At 38.2% G+C, this 25,338-nt stretch overlaps 1 protein-coding gene across 2 annotated transcripts in view; it reads left to right on the top strand.

Annotated features, from left to right (window-relative positions):
* Positions 1-25,338, top strand: part of LOC109931452 (protein strawberry notch homolog 2) — a 219,597-nt gene that overhangs the window by 112,655 nt on the left and 81,604 nt on the right. For both annotated transcript variants that reach the window (XM_048614120.1, XM_048614121.1), the window contains exons 7-16: positions 4,307-4,467; positions 6,088-6,221; positions 7,700-7,790; positions 8,850-8,993; positions 9,669-9,804; positions 12,636-12,741; positions 17,337-17,490; positions 19,343-19,519; positions 20,591-20,688; positions 23,133-23,215. In XM_048614120.1, the coding sequence (XP_048470077.1) occupies positions 4,307-4,467; positions 6,088-6,221; positions 7,700-7,790; positions 8,850-8,993; positions 9,669-9,804; positions 12,636-12,741; positions 17,337-17,490; positions 19,343-19,519; positions 20,591-20,688; positions 23,133-23,215 (1,284 nt within the window). The remainder of the gene's footprint in view (positions 1-4,306; positions 4,468-6,087; positions 6,222-7,699; positions 7,791-8,849; positions 8,994-9,668; positions 9,805-12,635; positions 12,742-17,336; positions 17,491-19,342; positions 19,520-20,590; positions 20,689-23,132; positions 23,216-25,338) is intronic.

Here is a 25,338-nt window from a genome sequence, read left to right as displayed (position 1 = left end):
GCTCCAGCTCTGTGTTGCAGCTTTTTAAATAAAAAATACAAACAGCAACCTTCTAGCCCTTAGCCCACTTCTCCACATACTACCCATGTCACTACATACTACTTTGTGCCCTACCTAGTAACATGTTCCTTCATGATAGCTCATGCTCCTCTGCCCTCCAAGCCAACTTGCATGCCATCCTTGAGTGCAGACCTTGAGGCTCATGCTCAGAAGAAGTAAAATAAGATTCAAAGCTTTCAGGGCAAGATTCTGGGCCCAGCGCACATTACATTGTACATGCTAGTTGTGAAAACTGTCATGTAACACAGATTCTGTAATGGTAATCTTCAGTGTGAAATAGTGGGCACTTTTATTTAAAATTGCAAACATTTCTTTAAATTTAAAGGCCAGGAGATTTAAATGCCTTGATGATTACCTTGACTGTACAAATGCTGGCAGATGGAACCAGATCAGTTTAGGATATCTGGTCAGCATGGAATAGTTGGACCAAAGAATCTGTTTAACTATTAATTAATTTATTGACTTTATGTACGTCTACTTCTACAATCCCAAAAGGTGTCTTGCCTCTCCTGAAGGTGTGCCTGGGAATCTCTGAAGACCGTATTGCCTTAAAGAATTCTGGCATGTTAAGCTATATCTTGAAACATGTAAAGAATACAACCCGTGATTTAGACATCACACTAGCAGCAATTGGATTTGTTTGAAGGCAGCTACACTTTTACATGGTGAAAATAGTGGGTGCTGGGTTCAGGCGTAATACCATTTTGGATAAGCCATTCTATGCAAAACTTCAAACTCTTGTTCTTTGCACTGTCATCAGTTTTTTTTTTCTATTCATTTTGTGTGATGTGGGTGTCGCTGGCTGGCCAGCATTTCTTGCCCGTCCCTAGTTGCCCTTGAGAAGATGGTGGTGAGCTGCCTTTTTGAACCGCTGCTGTCCTTCTGCTGTGGGTTGACCCACAATGCTATTAGGGAGGGCATTATAGGATATTGACCCAGCGACAGTGAAAGAACGGCGATATATTTCCAAGTCAGGATGGTGAGTGACTTGGAGGGCAACTTGGAGGTGGTGGTGTTCCCATATATCTGCTGCACTTGTCCTTCTAGATGGAAGTGGTCGTGGGTTTGGAAGGTGCTGTCTGAGGATCTTTGGTGAATTTCTGCAGTGCATCTTGTAGATAGTACACACTGCTGCTACTGAGCGTCGGTGGTGGAGAGAGTGGATGCTTGTGGATGTAGTGCCAATCAAGCGGGCTGCTTTGTCCTGGATTGTGTCAAGCTTCTTGAATGTTGTTGGGGCTGCACTTATCCAAGCAAGTGGGGAGTGTTCCATCACACTTCTGACTTGTGCCTTGTAGATGGTGGACAGGCTTTGAGGAGTCACGAGATGATTTACTCGCTGCCGTATTCCCAGCTTCTGGCCTGCTCTTGTAGCCACTCTGTCAATGTGGTGAGTCCAGATGAGTTTCTGGTCAGTGTTAACTCCCAGGATGTTGATAGTGGGGGATTCAATGATTGGTAACACCATGGAATGTCAAGGAGCAGTGGTTAGATTGTTTCTTATTGGTGATGGTCATAGCCTGGCATTTGTGTGGTGTGCATGTCACTTGCCATTTGTTAGCCCAAGCCTGGATATTGTCCAGATCTTGTTGCAAGTGAACATGGACTGCTTCAGTATCTGAGGAGTCACGAATGGTGCTGAACATTGTGCAATTATTGGCAAACATTCCCACTTCTGACCTTATGATGGAGGGAAGGTCATTAATGAAGCAGCTGAAGATAGTTGGACTTAGGACACTACCCTGAGGAACTCCTGCAGAGATGTCCTGGAGCTGAGATGATTGACCTCCCACAACCATGACCATCTTCCTATGTGTCAGGTATGACTCCAACCACCAGAGAGTTTGACCCCCGATACCTATTGATTCCAGTTTTGCTAGAACTCCTTGATACCACACTCGGTCAAATGCAGCCTTGATATCAAGGGCTGTCCCTTTCACCTCACCTCTGGAATTCAGCTCTTTTGTCCATGTTTGAACCAAGACCGTAATGAGGTCAGGAGCTGAGTGGCCCTGGCAGAACCTAAACTGGGTGTCACTGAGCGTGTTATTTCTGAGCAGGTGCTGCTTGATAGCACTGTTGTTGACACCATCCATCACTTTACTGATGATCGAGAGGAGACTGATGGGGCGGTAATTGGTCGGGTTGGATTTGTCCTGCTTTTTGTGTACAGGACATACTTGGGCAATTTTCCACATTGTCGGGTAGATACCAGTGTTGTAACTGTACTGGAACAGCTTGGCTAAGAGAGTGGCAAGTTCTGGAGCACAAGTCTTCAGTACTATTGTCGGAATGGTGTCAGGGCTGGTAGCCTTTGCAGTATCCAATGTCTCCAACTGTTTCTTGATATCACGTATAGTGAATCAAACTGGCTGAAGACTGGTATCCGTAATGATGGGGACCACTGGAGGAGGCCGAGATGGATCACCCACTTGGCACTTCTGGCTGAAGATTGCTGCGAATGCTTCAGCCTTATCTTTTGCACTGATGTGCTGGGCTGTTCCATTATTGAGGATGGGGATGTTTGTGGAGCGTCCTCCTCCAATGAGTTGTTTAATGTCCACCACCATTCACGACTGGATGTGGCAGGACTGCAGAGCTTAGATCTGATCTGTTGGTTGTAGGATCGCTTACCTCTGTCTGTCACTTGCTGCTTTCGCTGTTTGGCGTGCAAGTAGTCCTGTTTGGTGGCTTCACCAGGTTGATACCTCCTCTTCAGGTATGCCTAGTGCTGCTCCTGGCATGTCCTCCTGCACTCTTCATTGAACCAGGGTTGATCCCCTGGCTTGATGGTAATGGTTGAGTGGGGGATATGCTGAGCCATGAGGTTACATATTGTACTGGAGTACAATCTTGTTGCTGTTGATGGCCCACAGCATCTCATGGATGCCCAGTCTTGAGTTGCTAGATCTGTGCAAAGTCTGTCCCATTTAGCATGGTGATAGTGCCACACAACATGATGGAGGTTGTTCTCAATGTGAAGGCGGGACTTCATCTCCACAAGGACTGTGCAATGGTCACTCTTACCGATACTGTCATGGACAAATGCAACTGCAGATTAGTGAGGATGGGGTCAAGTATGTGTTTCCCTCTTGTTGGTTCCCTCACCACCTGCCGCAGAGCCAATCTAGCAGCTATGTCCTTTAGGACCCGACCAGCTCGATCGGTAGTACTGCTGCCGAGCCACTCTTGGTGGTGGACATTGAAATTCCCCACCCAGAGTACAATTTGTGCCCTTGCCATTCTCAGTGCTTCCTCTAAGTGTTCAACATTAAGGAATACTGATTCATCACTGAGGGAGGATGGTATGTGGTAATCAGCAGGAGGTTTCCTTGCCCATGTTTAACTTGAAGCCATGAGACTTCATGGGGTCCGGAGTCTATGTTGAGGACTCCTAGAGCAACACCCTCCCGACTGTATACCACTGTGTCACCCCTCGATTGGGTCTGTCCTGCCGGTGAGACAGGACATATCCAGGGATGGTGATGGTGGTGTCTGGGACATCGTCTGTAAGGTATGATTCTGTGAGTATGACTATGTCAGGCTTTTACTTGACTCGTCTGTGAGACAGCTCTCCCAGTTTTGGCACTAACCCCCAGATGTTAGTGAGGAGGACTTTGCGTGGTCGACAGGGCTGTTTCTGCTGTTGCCTTTTCCGGTGCCTAGGTCGATGCCAGCTGATCCATCCAGTTTCATTTCTTTGAGTCTTCGTAGCGATTGGTACAACTGAGTGGCTTGCTAGGCCATTTCAGAGGGCAGTTGAGAGTCAACCACGTTGCTGTGGGTCTGGAGCCACATGTAGGCCAGACCAGGTAAGGGTAGCAGATTTCCTTCCCTGAAGGACATGAGTGAACCAGATGGGTTTTTCCAACAATTGGCAATGATTTCACGGTGATCAGTAGATTCTTAATTCCAGACTTTTTTTTGAATTCCAATTCCACCATGTGCCCCAGAATATCAACTGGGTTTCTGGATTAATAGTCTAGCGATAATTCCACTAGGCCATCGTGGCGATGGCATTAACAATTATTTTCCTGTCCTCTGGAATTGTCTCAATGTTTGTGCCTAATTGGCACACTTGGTATTTGCGGGAACTTAGTCAATGTGCAAGAGTAAATACTGTTATCAGATAAACTTATATTTAATAATCCTGTTATTCAGTTGACATATTTTTGAATTTGAATGCTATTTCTTTTAGAAGGGCTGTTTGTATATAAAGTGAAAATAACTATATTTTCATATGCAGCTAAAATTGGAAATAGCCATCCAGACAAAGTAGTTGAAACAAGTACTTTATCAAGTGTGCCTCCTCCCAATATCAGATACACACTCTGCCTCCCTGAAGCTACAATTTCAAATGGGTCTTTATCTGCACTACAACTAGAAGCAATCATTTATGCATGTCAGGTATGTTTTATTTACTACATTTCTTTGGTTTAGCTGGAAGGGACTTCTGAATGTGCTGTGGTTTTTTATTGACAATAAATTGTTAAATTCTCAAAATGGAATTCAACAGAATTATTTATTTATTTGTTCTCCGTATGTAGATGATCCTGGCAAGGCTACATCTATACCACCCCAAGTTGTCCCAAGAAGGTGCTGGTCTTTGTCCTTGCTTTTCAACCACTAAATTATGAGTCAGGCATTGTTCCAATAAAGTCATATGTAGGATTGGTTAGTTCCTTTCTTTGAAGAACACAACTGAATGAGTTAGGTTTTTTCCAATAATCTAGCAGCTTGTTTCTGCTACCTTAATCAATTCTATTTTACTAATTGTCAATGAGAAGTTATTAATGGTGTTTCATGTAAAAGACTTAAATCAGTCAGCAAGAACAATAAAAGTGTTTTTGTTACAAAACACCAGGGTTTTGTACAGAATGTTCTCAATGTCTACTTTGAGGAAAAGCATTTTGTTGAAAAATGAATTGATACACTCAACTACAGGAAAAATGAAATTCATTTTAGATAACAAATGTCTTTGTTCACATTTTGGAAAATGTGCTTTGCTGCAGGATCTCAATTTAAAGATCATGCCGCTGAAGAGACTTCTAGTGGCAAATTTTTAGCTTGCTACCCATGTGTAAAGCTCAAGCAACTTGAATTCAATGAAAATTAAAATTGGGTCGCTTCTGTGAAGAAGTGGTGGTCCACAACAATAATTTGACATCCAGGCAGCAAGATGAATCCTACTCCACCACCACCCCCCCCCTCCCCACACCTCCTCCCACCCACCCCGCCCCCCAGACCGCTCGTGCTTTTTAATCTGTATTTTTCTTTAAACTGCAAGTGGAACTGATAGGGAGATGATGCAGAAATTAATTACAAGTAAGAGTTAATTTGACTTCAGTAAATTCAATCACTGATATTTTAGTGATATTATGGGTATATCTTTATGTTAACACGACTTATGTACAATACTTGCAACGATGCATCCAGCAAGCCAGTAGCCCTGCTGTTATCATTTAGCTTTCACTTAAACAATAAAAATAATTCTGGTGTACTGTATTGAAGTTCATGATCATTTTTAAAATTAAGCTTATTAAAATGCAACGATTATGCAGTAGTTTCTGTGAAGAATTATTCTTTTTTTTCATCTTTCTCTGAAGGCACTAATATGGGATCCAGCATCCCATTGGTACCTGGACCAAGTAGGCAATCCTAATTTGTGCACCGTGACTGTGAGTTTTGCCTGGCAATTCAACCACAGCAATATCATAGCCAAACTTGATCCTGTCACGCTCAACCTCCACTCATGCATGATTTCTAAAGTCACTGGATAGCAATGGGGTGAAAATACTGTCTTAATTTCCTCAGATTGCAATACCCTAATTGCTATTCTGACCAAGATCTGTTAATTCATTCGCACTAGGAAGGAAACTTAGGGCCCAGTCATCTGTATAGCTCTACCACATTTAGTAGTACATTTATTCATTGTGCCATTGGGAGGGCTTATTTAAATGCTAATGTATCGACCATTGAGTTGTTAGTGTACGATGGAAAAATCCAGTATTGTCTTTGTCTATTTAGCAACATGAAATCTTGTTGGAAAATAACCATCGTGCAGGGTTTCTCATTGGTGATGGGGCTGGTGTTGGAAAAGGAAGAACCGTGGCTGGTATTATTTATGAAAATTACATTAAGGGCAGGAAAAAGTCATTGTGGTAAGTATAATGTTATTGTAATATGTATGTAATATGTATGCAAAATAGACCTTTCTTTGTTTCCGGAAAATAAAAAAAAATTGAATTCTTTGACCTTTACCTAAAATCACTCTTATAAAGTTATTTTGACTTAGCTCTCCAAGTTAAATCAATGTGTCAATCATTTCCTGTCTTTACAATACTTCAATCGTGACTGGAGGATGGTTTAAACACTGTGCATTACCAGATCTAATATGAAATAGGAGCATTAGTGGGCCACTTAGATCCTTCTCTACCATTCCTGAAGATCTGATCTAGTCCTGAGAACTCTTGATACCCCTGCCAAACAAGAATCTATCCACCTGTGTATTAAAAATATCTAATGACCCACCTCTAATACATTGTGAAATAGAGTTCCAAAGTGTCTCAACCCTCTTGGAGCAAAAAGTTCTCCTCTGTTCTGTAAGGGAGATTCCTAATTTTAAATAGTGCCAACTAGTTCTGGTCTGACACACACAAAGTATCTTTTCCATATCCATTTTGACAAGACCATTCAGGATTTTGTGCACTTCAATCAAGTCACCCTTACTATTCCACACTCCAATTGAAACATGCCCAGCCTGTCCAATCTATCCTTGTAACACAACCCACTCATTCTTCATATCAACCTAGTTAGCCTCCTCTAAACTACCTCCAATGCATTTACATTCATCCTTAAATAAAGAGATCAAAAAACACTCAGTATTCAAGATGTGGTCTCACTAATGTCCTGTACGACTGAAACATAACATCTTTACTTTAATATTCAGTAAAGGATAGCATCCCATTAGTCACCTTGATTATGTGCTGTATCTGCATGCTAACGTTTTGTGACTCAAGCACCACAACACTGAGATCCTTCTGTACTTTGGAATTATGCAGTCATTCTCCATTTTAACTGATGTCCTGCCAAAGTGAACCACTTCATGTTTTCCCACATTACATACCATCTCCTAGATTTTAGCTTACTCACTAAACCTATCCATATCTATGTGCAACCTCCTTGTCATTTTCACAATATAGTTTATTACTTATCTTGGTGTCATCTACAAATTTATTTACCATGCTTTTACTCCCCTCATTTAAGACATTGATGTGATACATGATTACTCGGAAGAGAGTTTGCAATGGAAACAGTTACAGTAATTTCTTTAAAGGCACGTAATTCATTGAATATCCCATTCTTTTACTTTATCATTTCACTAAGAGAATACTGTAATCACAGAGGTATGTTATAACCTATAGCTAACAATGCAATGTGTTTAGAAATCTAACTTTGATAGACTGCATGTTCTTTTCCTGTTCCAGTGCTTCCAGCACCTATTGATGCGTAGGAAATAAATAATAAAATGCTAGATAACAAATGTAGCTTTAAGAAAAATATGGAAACTAATTTAAATGTTCTGTTGAAATATAATTCAAATGAAATGGTAATTGGATTCAATATTATCATGTTATAGGTTTAGTGTCTCCAATGACCTGAAATACGATGCTGAACGTGATCTTAGAGACATTGATGCTTCAAATATTCCAGTGCATGCGCTCAACAAGGTATGAAGAGAAATCTAATGTAAGATCATTTATGTGTGATCGAATATAATACTAAATCATAGCTCCAAGTCCACTTTGAATTAAAAGTGCTGGATAATGAATAAGTTATGGAACAATAAGAACATGTTTGTTTTTATTTTGACTACAAAGTAGTTTTTTTTAATTTATTGCGCTCCCCTTAGTTCACCTATAAAACACACAATGTGCCTAATTTTAATTGAACCCATCTGTTGCCCACTTTGCACACTGTCTGATTTCAATCTCCTTTGACATCAACAGGAAGTAAAATTGGGTGGAAAATAAAACAGGCACCTGTATCAATCCTGCCAATTTTCCACCAGGCGAGTTAGATTAAAATTTCCCCCTCTTTGTATACTGGCCTAAAGGGCAGAAAAATGCCGTGTAGTGATTGACCGGATCACCAGCTGGTATTCAAGATAAACAAGCATGACTCGGTCTCTAATTTATTTTCTCTCTTTCTGTGCACCTATTTAAACTGAAGGTACTCCATATTGTAAAGTACGTTACATTGTGACATCTATGTTCATAAGTGTGCTTTATAAATTGGTTGCATGATTGTCAGCTGTGATTCTGTTTTGAAGTTGCATTGTTTCGGCATCAGAAGGTCCCGCGTTCAAGCCCTACTCCTCAGATTTAGCAGAAATATTTCAGTTAATGTGGAAGTACATACTTAGAGAATCCTGCACTACTGGAGGTGCCATCTTTTGGATGAGATACTAAGCTGAGGCCCTGTCTGCTTGCTGTTACGCGCATCTAAAGATCCCACAGCCTGGTTTTGCAAAAGATATTCATATTGTCCTGGCCTGTATTTAACCCTTGATCACCATTAATAAAAATAGATTATCTGACCTTTATAATGTTGCTATTTATAGAAATCCACTTCATGCAAATTGGTTACCACATTTCTAGCATTACAACAATACTTAAATGACTGTAAAGCCTTTTTAGGGCATTTTGAAGATGTGGAAGGACCTATGTTAGTTGCAAACATTTGTTTATTTTATGCATTGTTGTGTAATTTTTATCAATTGATTGCAGATAAAGTACGGTGATACAGCTACTTCTGAAGGTGTGTTGTTTGCAACCTACTCTGCATTGATTGGTGAAAGTCAGGCTGGTGGTCAACACAGAACGAGGCTAAAACAGATTCTAGATTGGTGTGGGGAGCATTTTGATGGTGTTGTATCCTTTATTAATTAAACTTATAAGTGATTAATTAAATTTTATTAAAGCTGTAGAGTATTGATATTTTAAATATTTTTTCAATGATTTGTAATTGCAATATTAATGAAGTTCACAACTGTTTTAAACTTCCTTTCAAAAATGATGACAAATTGCAATAAGTTGCATGACCATTAATAAGTGTGTTTTTGCAATTATTTGTCTTCTGGAATGCTATAGTAAATTGTATATAATTCAAGAATATTAGAACTGTTGATGCCACATGATCTTTTATGTTTCAAAATGTGTGAACGTTAAGATAGACAAGTTACAATGGATTATTTGCCAGCTCTCATGTCTGATAGATCCAGACTAGGAGAACTGGGTGGCACAAGACAAATCTGATTAGTTCTGATTATTTGCCAGTTTGTTGAGCGAGTGTTTGTTTCTTAAAGAAATTTGTAGATGAAAGGGCGTAAACTCGTGGTTTCATCAGCTATGATTCCATCGATGCAGAGGCAAACACAGGCTTCTAGTGTTGTCCAAAAAAAGTCATTTGTATCATTGTGTCTATGGGACCTATATAATATTAATCACTGCACATCTGATTATTTCTGATACTGTTTTTAAGCTTTTCTAAGAGATATGAAAAGTTTCACATCTTTTGGATTTTCCTTGACTGTTTTTGCTTCTTAGATTGTATTTGATGAATGTCACAAAGCAAAAAATGTCTGTGTCAATGGCAGTACCAAATCCACCAAAACAGGCCTGGCTGTCTTAGAGCTGCAAAACAGATTGCCATTTGCACGAGTTGTTTATGCAAGTGCCACGGGTATGATCTATTTCTCCAAAAAAACTTACTTTGCTCTATACCAATGTATTAGTATGAATGTACTGTATTATTAGTGCATCAAGAATCTTCAGTATCATCTTCAATAAGACAATACTGTTTTCTTCTTAAATAGTTATTTGTACAAAGGCATTTTCTCAATTTTAGAAAGATCTAGCAATAATCCCGTGTTGACTTGGTTATCAATTGCTTGGAGTACTAATTATATATTAGCATTGTGTAGCATATTAAAGCACCAAAACTTCATAATATATTGGAAGTGGAGGACAGGTAATTTGTTTATGTAGTACCATTTGTAGCTTCTTTTTGAGTCACGAGCTACTACTGGTGCAGCTTTCTTTGTTAATATTGAGAATCCTTGATGCCTTCCTATAGGGAATCGATGCAGTGTGCAGAATGCCACAGAGATGTGTATACAAATGCATTTCTCCCAGTAGAAATGTTAACTTTTTTGAATATTAATTCACACCCCAATATAAATTAAATTGGTATGTTGTTAAGCTAATTTATCCAAGAAAATTATGACATTTCTATAATCCATGAATTTGTTTTTGCTACTTGCTTCTTCTTTTAGCTGTTCCTGTAATATGTGGTCACTACGATGCTGGCCACCCACCTTCAAATCAACCATTGTTGTTGGGTTTGGAGGATTATTTTGCAGCCAGATTTCCTTCCTGCCACTAACCCATCCCATTTATCCAGACTGAAGACCGGGCACAGATACACCCAGGCTTGCCTTCCCCCATTGCCTGGGTTATTTTGTTTTTTGTTACTGTTTGAAATAATTAAATTGGCAAGTATGTTTTACAGGAATTGACAACAGAATTGTTAAGACTTGTGATTTTACTTCACACAAATGCTTTTTATAGGAGTGCTTTAAAACACATTTTCTCCCCAGTCAAGTAAAATAGGGAGAATTGCCCTAACCAAAAGAACAAAAAAAACTTCGATCTGGCCTAGATAAAGATCTGGTATCTTTTTATCGTGCTACAGGCTGATTCACTTACCAAGGCACAACATAGTGAAAGGTAAAGTCGCCGGAGATGCAGGGAGCCATAGGGCTGCTCCCTCATCAGAGAGATAACTGGTACTGAGTTTAACGTGAGTGTCACGGTACCTCAGACGAAAGGTGCAATTGAGAAGTTGGGACCTTCGTGTTGACTTTAGCCAGTATGGGAATTGAATCCACGCTGTTGGCATCGCTCTGCATCGCAAACCAGCCGTCCAGTCAACTGAGTGGCTTGTAGAAGCAAAAACAGAAGTTGCTGGAAAGGCTCAGCAAGTCTCGCAGCTTCTGTGGAGAGAAATTGGAGTTAACATTTTGGTTTCAGTGACCCTTCCTCGGAATTCAGAGCAGTTGTAGAAGCAGGTTTTCCACTATGGCACGACACTGCATTGACCCAAAAATGCAGAAAATTGCAGAGAAATATCTTGTCCATAAAAGTCCAGACAAATCCAATCTAGCTAATTATCACCTGATCGGTCTATTGTCATTAATTAGCAAAAGTGATGCAAGCTGCCACAACAGAGCTATCAGGAGGCACCTAATCCTTATGATCTGCTTACCAATACTCAGTTTGGATTTTACCAGAGTCACTACACTCTAGACCTCATTACAGAATGTGTGTAGACAAAAAGAGGTAGGTTCCAGAGATGAAGTGAGAATGCCTATCCTTGACATCAGTGCAGCATTTGACTGAGTGTGACATCCAAGTAGTCTCAATAAAATTGAAGCCAATGGGAAATGGTCCATGTGATTTTGTAGTTAACATGTTAATACATTTATGAATATTTTCCTACTTCAGCTAAATCTCATATTACTTCATAATAAAATTGCATTAACCTTTGCACAAAATTGCAGCATCATAACATTCCTTTAGGAATTAGACATTAAGAAATAGGGCAGAATTATGCCATTGAATCTACCATACGTCATGGCTAATATATTTCTCAATTCCATTCTCCTGCTTTCTCTCCATAACCCTTGATCCCCTTACTAATCAAAAATCTATCTATCTCTGTCTTATGTATACTCAATGACTCGGTCTCTGCAGCCCTCTGTTGCAGTGAGTTCCATAGATTAACCATCTTCTGTGTTCACTTGTGTGTTCCACTCACCATTGCCGGAATTTCACTTCCTGAAAATACTTGAATATTAATTATCCTTTATGTTGTCTGCCATTTTTTAAGCCTATGTCCTTAAACATTGGTTATTGGATTCACATATAATAAAAACAGAAGTACTGGAGGAACTCAGCATCAGTAGAGAGAAAGTGAGTTAACATTTTTGACTTCAGTCGGACGAAGAATCATACTGTTCACCTTCTTTGCTTTCTATTTCTGTCCTGGTGTTTGATACTGTTTGTCAAAACACAGTTCCACAATCATTGTTCATTCTTCTGTCTCTGGCTGCTCCTTATCTCCCACAGATTCCAACTGAATTCAGTCTGTCATGTTTCACATCCATCCAAGATTACAGATACCTCCAAGTTGTACAGCACTCCTCAGACAGCTGCTACGGCCAGAAGCCGAGATCCACATTCAGTACCATATACAGCCTTGTGTACACTCTTTACCTTTCACCAGTTCCAAAGTACAGTCATGCTAGACTTGAAATTCTGTTTCCCATCATGGATGCTGCCAGACTTCGAGTTTCTCCAGTAGCTTCTGTTTCTATTTCAGATTTCCAGCATCTGTGATGTTTTGCTGTTACTGCACACTGCAATTTAGAGAAAAGTGGATTTTTTTTAAACACTTGTTAAATGTTTCTACTTGTATCCCTTAAAATACCTTTACCTTTTAAATCAATACAGGTGCCTCAGAACCAAAAAACATGGCTTACATGTGCCGCTTGGGTATTTGGGGAGAGGGCACACCCTTCCGTCAGTTTGAGGATTTTCTTCATGCTATTGAGAAACGGTGAGTTTAGATTTAAACTTTAAAGAAAAGTACCAAAGCTTGAAAACTACTATTAGTAATGACTACTTCATCTTTTACATGAGCTGGACCATTTTAAGCAACTGCATGGTTGAAATTTGGAATGCAGTGCACGATAGAATGGTGAATACAATTTCAACCTTGGCTTTCAAATTCAGTACATGGTTGAAGGAAGAAAAACTGCGGGAAAATGGGACTATTTGGATTGTCCTTTGGAGGAGCTGGCACACTGTAATGGCTGAATGACCGGCTTCTGTGCTGTGCTGTACTAGTTCACTGGTTTAGTGAATGTAATATGAATGGGATTAAGTATTTTTCCTTTAAGGGTCAAGTTTTTCATTGTATACCAGCCACTTATGATAGAAAAGATAGATTTCGCATGGTATTTCATTCAGCGATCTTTGAACAAAAGGCATATTAAAAATAGAATCCTGTTGGCTAAAAAGATCACATCTGGTGACAGCAAAAGACTTGATAGACAATCCACAACCTATTTGACATTCATCTTATTTCATTTTTGAGAAAGAGAGGGCTATCACGAAGGACAAGAGAGATGATATTGTGGGAGCACCATGAGCTCCAATTCACACACCATCAAAATGTAGATATGTATTACGATTTTGTTATCATTGTGTCAATATCCAGGAATTCCCTGCTTACAATCCTACTAATAACAAATAAATAATGACGTGCATTGATATAGCACTTTTAAAGTAATGAACAGTCCCAGGATACTTCACAGGATTGTTAACAAACAAAGTTTAACTACAAGCCACATAAGGAGATATTAGGATAAGTACCCAAAAGATTGGTCAACAAGTTTGGTTTAAAGGAGCATCAGAAAGAAGGCCGGAAGATTGAATGTCACCTGCATACTGATCACAAACCAAATAGACTTAACCTTTGTGATTTTACATTCTCCATATTTTAGCCATGCTGCTTACTACGTAGTATTGTCATTTCGCTTTGGTTAGCTCAGTAAATGGCATGGTTTGCAATGCAAAATGAAGCCAACAGCACAGGTTCAATTTCTGTAACCAGCTGAGATTACCATGAATGTCCCACTTTCTCAACATCACCTCTTGCCCGAGACATGCTGGCCCTCAGGTTAAACCATCACTAGTCATCTCTCAACAAAAGAACAACCCTATATAGTCCTCTGAGACTATGGTGACTTTAATGTGTGACCCCATCCATTCATCCTCATCTGAAATCATGGATTACCCTGCTTTTATGAAAAATTTCTCAATGTTTGGTGCCATTTATTCCAGATTTCGTGGCTGATTGAAAATTGAGAACTTGTAAAATAAATTGTTAAAATATCCTATAAACATGGACTAGTTAGGCTGAATGGCCTGTTCTTGTGTATACAATCAATGTAAACAAAAATGAAGTCCTGGAAAATGCTCAGTGTTAGAGTGCATTGGTAGACAGAGAACCTGAGTAAGTGTGATGACCTTTCATCAGATCAAATCAGTGAACTGTTTTTTTCTGAATCTAAGTTCTGCTTGATGTGGGAGACGGCATGCTGGGTGCTGTAGGAGTAATGTTCAATGCACTGCATTGGGCTGATAAGATGCAGATTGACATCCTACATGATGTACATTTTGTTACTCGTTTAGCTGTGACAATCACTGGGGAGAGTCCACCACTGATCTTTTGGGTGTTGTGGTTCTCATTGTGGGGGAGTCGAGAGGAAAGTGCTTCCTAAAAATAAAACTGATTGCAAAGACGTTGCATGCGTACCCTGCTTGTTTATTAGTACTTTGGTATTTATGGAGGAGTTAATTATGTTATGAATTACATTATATAGTACATTATCCTATACAGTGAATAATGCAAAAGTAAACCATTGCCATTGGAAGTGACCAACTGAAAATAAAATCTTTGTTCGAACAATCTATAGTCAATTCCATGTTATGTTTTTAGTTTGAATTTTCAGTTATTTAATTGCGAGTACTGTTCATACTTGGTGAAATCATTGCACCTTTGATTGAAAGGTACTTGAATGCATAGTGTGTGCAGATGCTCCCATTGTTGAGGGTTTGAGACAGTTCATTATGTGAGGAATTGTGGTGATGTTATCTGGTCCTGTTGGTGGTGATAGTTGCCCTCTCCTGTTTTGAGAGGTCATTGCTGGTCTGCTTTCTGTGGACATGACTGGGGCTGTTAACAAAGAGACAGAAGCTTGTGTGTACAGGAAGTCTGTAAGGTACCAGATCAGAGATTATTGAAAGAAAATAATGAAGATTAATGATGATTTAACCATATTGATTGTGATATTCAGGTGGCAAAAAGCAAAGATTTTATTTCAAAATGTGAGTGATGATTAACATTCTACAAGAGACACTCGGTTTGGACCTAATTTCTAAATACTGTAGATGAATGATCTGGATTTATGGATTGAGAGAACAATGATCAAATTATAGTATTGCAAATTGTAGCATATTAATAAAGACCACAGGCTGATGCAAAGACCACTAGCATTGATGACTGCAACTCATTGATGAAGAATATCAATATTGCAATTTGGGAAAGGAATTAATTATTAAATTGGTAGCTTTTAAATTGAGACGGGAAGCAGAGAATTCATGGTAAATATTGTGTCAAGTGTGAGACATTCCATTATAGGCAGAATATAAAAGTGCCAGGAATGGTTCAGCGTGCAGGATCTGACCAGGAATGAAGAATTGCAGTTACGATAGATACTTGCGAAATTCAGGCCATTTCAATATGTTGAAATGGTAGCAGTCTTCAAGATTATTAAGTTTTATGATCAGGTGAATAATAACAAATTGCCTGATAGTCAATGAGACAGTGAAAAGGAAGCATAAATTTGAAGTCATCCAAAAAGAAATTGAAGAGAACATTAAACACAACTGTCTTAATAAAAAACAAATATATTTATATAGCACTTTATATCACTTATGAGCAAACCAAAGAACTTTTCAGCCTACAACTCCTTGGACCAAAGGGAATAGGGTTAGGTTAGGGGTTTGTTAGGAATGTGTCCTTGAGGGGCAGAATATAATGATGTCATTGTATTCTTCTGTATCCTACAATTCTATGAATGGGTTCCAGTCAACTCTGTATGGAAAAACAAATATCATATGTTCTGTTTGCTTGATAGCAACATCGTCAACCTTGAGGTGCAGGTTGTCCAAAATACTTAATAGCTGCTGAAATGCTATTTTTGAAGTGCAGCCACGTTTATAATACAGAAAATCTTAGTGCCACCGAGGCTGTTCAAAAAAGTGTGAATTTAATGAGCGGATCTTTTATTTTAATACTATGGATAAATATTGACCAGGGTACTGAAGAGATCTCTTCAAATAGAAAAGTAAGACAGAACGTCAATTTAACATTTCACCTGAAATGTGGCACTTGTTACAGAGCGGTACCTCTTCTACTGTATTGAAGTGTACGTACATATTATAGATATTTTCTAATTAACTCCTTCAGAAATGTTATTCCACACCTCTGAAGCAGGTGGGAATTGAAATTGGGCCTCCTGGCTCAGAACCAGGGATACTACCACCATGCTGCAAGAGCCATCTGTCTAGGTTGTAGGCTTAAGTATGGAATAAGATGTGAATACAGAACTTTCTGATTTGGAGGCATACATGTTGCCATTAAGCTATAGCTTATATAATGCACTTGTGTTCCAGCCACATTTGTAGGAAGATTTGTGCTCCGCCACGGTAAGGTGATGTTCTTTTATGCAACTAAAGGAGGAGTTGGTCAAAGCTGAATACAAAAGTAATTTGTCTACATATTACTCTAACTCGTAACAGAGTCAGTTTGATCTTGCTGATCAGTTCATTTTGACAAGTGTACTTAATCAACAAGTTAATTTTTTTTTAATATACTTTAACAATGTATGGGGCAAAAACAGAACATTTTACAGCTTTGAAGACGTAATTTCTTGTGTTACTTCAATTACTGATTCATATTATCTTACAGAATTGAATCACACCAGGTTATTACCAATTAACATAAACCTTGCAAAGGAGTAGAAGTATGGTAGATCAGGAATTCTGTCTGCCGTTTTCTGGTATTTTCCATATCATAATGTACAATTTTCAAATGGAGGTGTCTGCACCAGTGCAAAAATGGGCGTTAGAATGGCATGTTGCAGCTCAAAAAGGAGAACTATGAAAGGCCCAGATTTGGGTTAGAGATGGAAATCTAAAAACAATTCTAATATTGCTGACACTCGTCTTGATATCTCTCCAGTAGTAGTCAATTCCTCTTCTTTTAAAGAGGTAGAACAAGAACAGTTCTGTACATGGCCCGTAGTTCTTACTGGAGTGATCTTAGGAAATGCAATGCAGTATTTTAATGTAATTGCCAATATTTCACATCACCAATGCTGTTTGCCAAGCAATAAAGAAAGAAAAGCATTTTCCAGTGCTTTTCATGACTACTGGATGGCTCGGAAATGTTTTTCATCCAGTGAAATTTTTTTTGGTATGTAGTTATTGTATTGTGGGTACGAAGTAAAATAATTTGATCTTTGATGCAAAATGACAATGGTTTTGAACCAGCATGTTACAATTTGGTTTCTTTCGTTTTAGCGGTGTGGGTGCAATGGAAATTGTTGCCATGGATATGAAAGTTAGTGGCATGTATATTGCTCGGCAACTAAGCTTTGCTGGAGTGACATTCAGAATAGAAGAAATACCTCTGGATCAAAGTTTCCAACATGTATACAACAAAGCAGCTGTGCTGGTAAGGAGTACCACTTGTTTCACAAATATTCCACTATTTTGGCTCGTAGAAGATAAGCACCTTGGAAATCATTTTGTTAAGTAAGCTGTAAATGTAAAGTACACGATAATAGTTTTTCAGAAACAATGCTTACCATTTGCTTACCAAAAATTGAGCAATTATATAGAGTTAATTTTTACCTGTGTGGGCAGTAAACTACTGGAACAAAATCTGCAGGAATGTAGTTTGAAATGGATTGAGTTCTGTAACAAGTAATCCATTTCACGAGGTTTTACTGCCCAAGTAGTGAAGGTGCAAGTTATCTTCATGGTGATGTGACAAGAATATGTGACAACAGATGGAATTTCCAAGCTTGGTAATTGTCTTGTTTTTATTCAGTTTTCTCTTTCTCCAGTTCTGGATTGATCAATACGTTCAGCTGCTGTAGCTGTTTGCTAATTAAAGCTACAGTTGTAATCCAGCATTTTGGTTCTAAACTAATTTAGTTAGGATTTAATTTTTTTTTTAAAAAATCATCATTGGGATGTCTTGCCACTGAATCTTCTGCAATTAATGATTGATTGGTCCTTGCTGCATTCAGTTAATTGTTTAAATTCAGTCTTTACATTCCCTATTGCTTATAATCTTCATTAGGAACCAGGCAAAGTTGATGGTGGCAGATAATAGGTATTCTACAATGAAAAGGAACTTGATTCTTACACATAATTGTCCAGATTTACCACAAACAGAAATTTTAATTGCCCTTTCCGTCCACGTCTAACCCTGTTCTGTTTCTGGGCTCAGGTTCACTGATTTGTTTGGAGTTGTTGCTCTGATCATTTACAGCTTTGGGTGCATGCCTCAATGGGTGCCCAATTGCTGCAGCTTTCTTTTGTGATGTAGGTTGGTATGTGTTATTGACGAGATCTAAAACAAGTTAAGCATTTTTACATTTCAAAATTTACATATTGTGATTGATTGCACAAAGTAAGTTTATAAAATAAGCATCCCTGGACCCACCTGGCATGCAGCAATACCAAATGCTGTAGGTATATAAATGTCCCATACACTCAATCTAGTTAGAGCATAAATGACAGAAATGTGTAATTTAATATTATCTCAAAACACCTGACTGTTATGGGTGGTGTTATTATACACGCAATTTCATTTTTACTGGAAAGTCCCAAACAATTTGCCTCCACTACATGTTCAGGTTACATCTGCATTTGAGTATTACCAGTGACAAAACTCAAATACCTAAATGAATTCAGCAACTCTTTTAAATTTAAAATTCCTAGATTTCACAAAAGTCTAATCCAAGCCAAAACATGTTCTGATTGTCATGTTCAAATGAAAGAAATTATAGATGAGCAGTAACGACATGTATAATCTCAATCCAAAAAGGGGAAATATTAAATAAACAGTTCCTTTTTTTGCGACTGTGCAAAACATTCTAATTATGACAGGTTTGTCTCACCGTCCTCCTCAAAGAAGGAAGAAGTTAAATTTAACCTATGGAAGCAAATAAAAAAATATTTCCCAGAAATAATCAGGGCTATAAGACAGTTTGCAGTTCCTTTGGGTTACATTGAAAGCAGTACAAGCTATCACTTAAATAAAAACAAATAATTCGTTTAAGAATAGTTAGATTAATTAAAATCTTGCTAATTCAATGTTCTTAACGATCAAACAGAAATCATCTTTGAGATAACAAGAGCATGTGTTCAATTTATTTGTTAAGTGTGATGCAAAAAAATCATGCTCCTGTTTCTGTCTTACAATGTTTCTGAAATGTTAATTTTTTTGAAACTTTTGCAAGTTTTTTTTTTGTTTAGTTTACTTTGATGTGCCTAAAACAGTGTTTCATTTTCAGTGGGCTGAAGCAATGAACGTTTTCCAACAATCAGCAGACCTAATTGGTTTGGAATCCAGAAAATCTCTTTGGGGGCAGTTTTGGTCAGCACATCAACGCTTCTTCAAGTATCTGTGTATTGCTGCCAAAGTTAAACGTTTAGTAGAAATAGGCAAGCAAGAATTACAGAAAGGCAAGGTAAGGGCTCACTTTCTGTTTACAAACTTTGTAGAAGACAGCATTTTATTTTCAGGTATGCAACTATATCCCTAGGTAATGTAGGTCACAGAACTTGATATAGGACTTCAGATATTTTGAAAGTATTTGATATTTATTTTTAGTACACAAGTAGAATCTCTTTAACATTGGCTCTATCTTGGTGACTAACATCAATTTCTATAAACTTGTTTTCCATTCTACAATTTTTTTGTTTTGCAAAATGCCAGCTTTGGATAGATATAAAATAGTTAAATGTTATGAGCATATTATTCAAATCAAGTCAACCTTTGTGAAATATCCATTGGCACATATATGCATGCTATACGTACATAAAATCTCACTGATATCAGTGGGTTTATTGTAATTGGGCAATGTTAAAGAAGAGTGTAAGTAGATATGAGTTCCATGCCAAAAATGACACTGTCACTTTCAATAGCTGTATTTTACAAATTTATTTTATTTTACCCACAACTTTCCATGTAATCTTAATGGTTGTATTGAATCTTATTAGTGATTCATTGGAAACATAATACTGCAAGGATGTAAAGCATGACTTATAGTTATATCTCAGAGCAATATGGATACTATTTGTCCTTATATGTTTTAGAGAGATACATGGGAACATGAGTAGGCTGCTCAGACCCTCAAGCCTGTACTTGCCTTTAATTAGATGATGTCTTTACCTCAGTTCATTTTACTTGCCTTTTGTCCATATCACTTGTTCCACTTATAATTTAAGAAATTAAATCTCATTTATAAGAATTCACATTGACCCAGCACTCAGCTTTTCAGAGAGTGAACTCCAGAATTCCACAACTCTTTTCATTATTCTCCCTTCATTTATTCTTTGATTTCTCATGATCACCAAAACCATTGTAATTAGGTGCTTAAAGAATAAAAAATACAAACAAACGTATGAAGTTGCAGTATTCAGTCTAATTACATAAAGTACGGACCATAGAAATGTGGAACAGAAAGAACTGACTTTAAAAGCAAAGACGGACCTACTACACATTTACATAATGGAGCTTCACTATTTGTTCATTCCAGTGCATTGTTATTGGACTGCAATCCACAGGTGAGGCTCGGACACGAGAAGTACTTGATGAGAACGATGGCCACCTTAACCAATTTGTATCTGCTGCAGAGTAAGTAAAGATGTCCTGTTATTTCAATGACTGTTGAACAGTTTAAAAAATAAAATTGCTCAGGTCTATCTAATTGTTGCAGTTATTTTTTTTTTGCAGTTTCCAGAAGTAAAAACTGTGAAAGATTATTATTCTTTTATTTAAAACAAATTCTACTTCATTGCGTTATATATAAGTATATCTGTGCGTGCTTATTAAAGGATCGGTTCACTTAAAAAGGAGTTGGCAGAAAACTCTTTTCTTTGAGTCTGATCAGCAGCCATGGCCGAAACCCCATGATGGAATCTGCTGCGAATGGATTTTCAGGCATGTGTGAAACAACTATACTTTAGGTTCTTAGTTACAGCCACAGAGCAGGAGCTGGACATTTGGAGTCCTTAGCCACAACTCTCTTTGCCTCTCCCCCAGCTTGAAGCACTGATTGCTTATAAAAGGTGCAGGGAATCTTTGTGGCTCACGAGACCATTGAGAAAACTTTGAATACAAAGCTTTAGTGTTTAGTGTTAGTCAGTTCTTGAATCATTTCTGGATGTTCCTGCTGAATTCACAGCAAGAGTGTCAGTAGAATTGACCGCATGTCCACTTTTCTTCAGAATTATTTGCCTTTTGTTGCTAATCAAAGGATAATAAATAAGTGCCATTTTTATCCTGGTGATGTCACTTTTATGAGTAGTGATGCCTTTAGGATGTGGTTTATGCATTTTTTCATAAAAAATGAGAAAAGAAGTTTGTCAACTCTATTTTTCAAGAACAGCATCTTTTAGCACGTTATTTCATGTTGACACCTTGCTAGAAAATCTGTTAAACAATAAAACTTTGGTTGAGGTTAAAGTACTAAACATAGCCACGGTGAGTTTCTTGTGTAACATACAGTTATGCATATTGACATTTAAATACTCTTGATATTTCCACTGTTTACATCACGGTGCACCTTTAAATTTTGCATGAATATGAATAGATATAATCTCTGTGTTAATGCTTCAAAATTAGGGAACTGAGAATCAATACTTGTAGTTAGTTACAGAAATGTAAAGCTATATACTTGTATTTCAGTTGGATTGCCCTGAATTGATTGCTGGGTAGGATTCTAAACCCTACAGACTGGGAAGGTTTAAATTTGATAACTAGTCTGTATTAAATTGTCTGATAATATGCTCTTCAGCAATGAGTTCCTGTAAATTGGTTTCTGAGAGCTAAACTGTAGAAATAAAAATTCAGCCTGGATTTGTAGTTTTAAGCTGAAGCCAGTGACTCCTTCCTTCAAAGTTTTCACACTAACGTGAGGTAACAGCTGCGTCCGTATTGCTGGTGATGTCCACTAAATTCAGATAGCCTTGCGTTACCACTTTCTAGGCTCACCCTGAAGAAATTTCCACCTAGCCATGATGCTGAGTATCTGCTGGTTCCCAAGGAACTATACCAAATCATGAATCAAGTAGTTTTAAAATAGCAAAAAAAAAACCAGAAGTGATATGTTTTAAAGTCTTACAGATTGATTTCCCACCTGCTTGAAGGTAAAATTGACTGAGGTTCTGGTGTAGTGATGTATGCATCTTTACTTTCATGAAAGATGACAGGAACCACAAAGTTACTGCAGGATTGAAGAATTCCTATAGACATTCCAAACCTGATTTGCTACTGTCACCTAGGTGATGACATCATGGCAGTTGTCAAGCCAAAAGTACAGCCAGAGAAAGATACTTTTTGTCATAGTAGCAATGCGATTGCTGATGTTCGTAGTTAACCTACCACTGCATTTGTATTAACGAGCAATCTGCGAGTAGGTAAGTATAAAATACATGTTGCAAATTATATGTGCAGCAAACATTGATGCTTTGGCTTTCCCTGACACCTAAATCTTCATGGGCCATGTATAAATAGCATATTGTACAGTAAGTGGGTGTATCTACGCACATGAGATGACACTTGAGTCTGAGAGGAGGCTGCAGCACGTTGGCTGCATAGCCAATATAATTTTCAGCTGTAGGTAAGCATATTATTGTATAAATACCAAGAACAAGTGCTTAACATTGAAGGAATAGTATGTCAGGTCTGGTGTTTTTGAACCAACTCATAACAGAGTTCTCATTTTGAGTCACATGGATAATTGGTACTTATCTCAAATTAATTTGAGCATTTTTTGTTAGCTAGATTGATCACTACACAGTTCCAGTGATTGATACCGTTAGCATTCCTCCTTTTGACAGAATATTTACCAGTGTATTGCATAATTTCACTAAGGAACTTAAAATGAACAAGATAGGGAATATTTAAATTTTACTGTAGGTGACGCTTTCCACTTATCAAAATTTTTTCTGTATTTCGTAAACCTGTCACCATAAAAGCTTTTGTAGTAAAATTTAAAATAACTTTAAAGGGTACATACATTTAAAACATTTAGAACTCTGGAGTAGCTAAATTAAATTTTGTCTTTTACTTAACAGAGGTGTCTTCAAGTCACTAATTCAGAAGCACTTTCCTTCAATAAAGAGAAAGAAAGAAAAAGGAACAGGGACGAAAAGAAAACGTAAGTGAATATGACAATGCAAGATTTTTTAACCAGAGGTTAAGCAATCTTATGCTATTGCTTTGGTTCTTTGCTTGTTATCTGTTCAAGGATAACCTTCGTTTCCATGAAACGTGAACAAAGAATTTGGCCTCTTAATTACTGAGGCTGGAAAGAGCAAAAAATTTGATTTGGATGGATGCTTGGATTAATTTGAATGGAACCTGACCTTTCTCAGAATTCCACTGGATTTGCTCTGACCTTTTCACAAGTTCCAGTAAAGAAATGTCGAATCTTGTACTTCCTATATCAAGGAGTTGTATTATTTGGAATTCTCCTGCTTCTACCAGCGAAGCCTGCCTTTGGTGCTTTGAAAGATCTCAGCAGTATTTTTGCTAACAGCAAAAGTCTTCAGAAGCCTCAAATATTTACTGGACCAAGATAATCAGTTACTTTGTCTGGAGGAAGAATGGTGAAGACTACTGAAGTAGTTTGTTCTTTGTTTTGTTGAGCTAAAGGTGAATGTGAATGGGTCAACCTTGAAGGGAGGATCAATCTGAGATAGGCACATCTAAAATTCTTTGACAATGCCAAATAAACTGGGTCTCCAAGGTTTGGAGGAAACACTATTCAACTGAAACTGGGGAGGCCAGAGATTCTACTGCCACATTTACATTGGCAGACAAGCAGCCCAAAGAATTTTGGAATTTTCTTTGTTAAAGTGGTAATACTGTGCAGCATCATCACAATTTTTAAATGGTTAGGTTAAAAAGAAATACTTAAATCACTTCTGGAAGATTGTTTGATAGAGATGTTCCAAATTGCAAATGATTTTGATAGATTAAGGAAGGAGATACTTTTTTCAGGGATCAGAAAGCCAACAGAGACAGATTTAATATAAGGTGATTGACAAACGATCCAAAACTGCAGATATGGGTGGAGAAATGGCAGATGGCATTTAATCCGGGTAAGTGTGAGGTGCTGCACTTTCGGAGATCGAATGTTAAGGAAAAGTGTACAGTTAATGGCAGGACACTGAACAGCATTGATGTGCAGAAGATCTTCGGGTTCCAGTCCATAGCTTCCTGAAAGTAGACGCGCTATTAGATGGGGTGGTAAAGAAAGCATATGGCATACTTACGTCTATTGGTTGGGGAATTGAGTAAGAAAGTCAGGATGTCATGTTGCCTCTTTATAAGACTTTGGTTAAGCCACATTTAGAGTACTGTGTTCACTTCTGGTCTCCACATTATAGGAAAGATGTGGAAGCTTTGGAGAGGGTGCAGAAGAGGTTTACCAGGATACTACAGTTCTGAGGAAGGGTGACCGGACCCGAAACATTAACTCTGACTTTTTTTCTTCACAGATGCTGCCAGACCTGCTGAGCTTTTCCAGCAACTTTGCTTTTGCTGCCAGGATACTGCCTGGCTTAGAGAATATGTACTCTAAGGAGAGGCTAGAAAAACTCGGGTGTTTTCTCTTGAGCAGTGCAGACTGAGGGGAGACTTGAAATGCATAGATGCATAGATAGAGTTGACGGTTAGACTGTTTCTCCCAGAGTTGAAATGCCTAATACTAGGGAGCATGCAGTTAAGGTTAGAGGGGGAAAGTTCAAGGGAGACGTGGGGGGCAAGTTTTTTTACACCAAGTGACAGGAGTCTGGAACGCACTGCCAGAAGTGGTGGTGGAGGCAGATACAATAGATGCATTTACGGGGCTTTTAGATAAGCACATGAATATGCAAGGAAAGGAGGGATATGGAGCAATGGCAGGCAGAAGGGATAAGTTTCATTTGGCGTCATGTTTGGCACAACATCGTGGGCCGAAGGGCCCGTTTCTGTGCTTTACAGTTCTATGGTCTAAGTAACATGAGGGCGACTTTTTTCCAGTGAGTTGTTGTATGCTGGAATGCATCGCCCTTGGAATAACTGACAACAAATTCAATAGTAACTTTCAAAAAGGAAATGGATAAATACATAGCAGGAAAATAATTACAATGTTAAGAGAAAAGAGCAGGATAGTGGAAGGAGCTGGGTTGCTCTGCTAAATCGCTGCCTACTGTGCTGTATGAATGTATGAGAAAATGCACAACAGCATTTGATAGTTTCAGAGATAGCAGGAACTGCAGATGCTGGAGAATCTGA

Source organism: Rhincodon typus, chromosome 29 (assembly GCF_021869965.1).
Source record: "Rhincodon typus isolate 14 chromosome 29, sRhiTyp1.1, whole genome shotgun sequence".
Classification (NCBI taxonomy): domain Eukaryota; kingdom Metazoa; phylum Chordata; class Chondrichthyes; order Orectolobiformes; family Rhincodontidae; genus Rhincodon; species Rhincodon typus.
The sequence above is the reverse complement of the archived record's forward strand: the minus strand, read 5'-3'. Positions and strand labels throughout refer to the sequence as shown.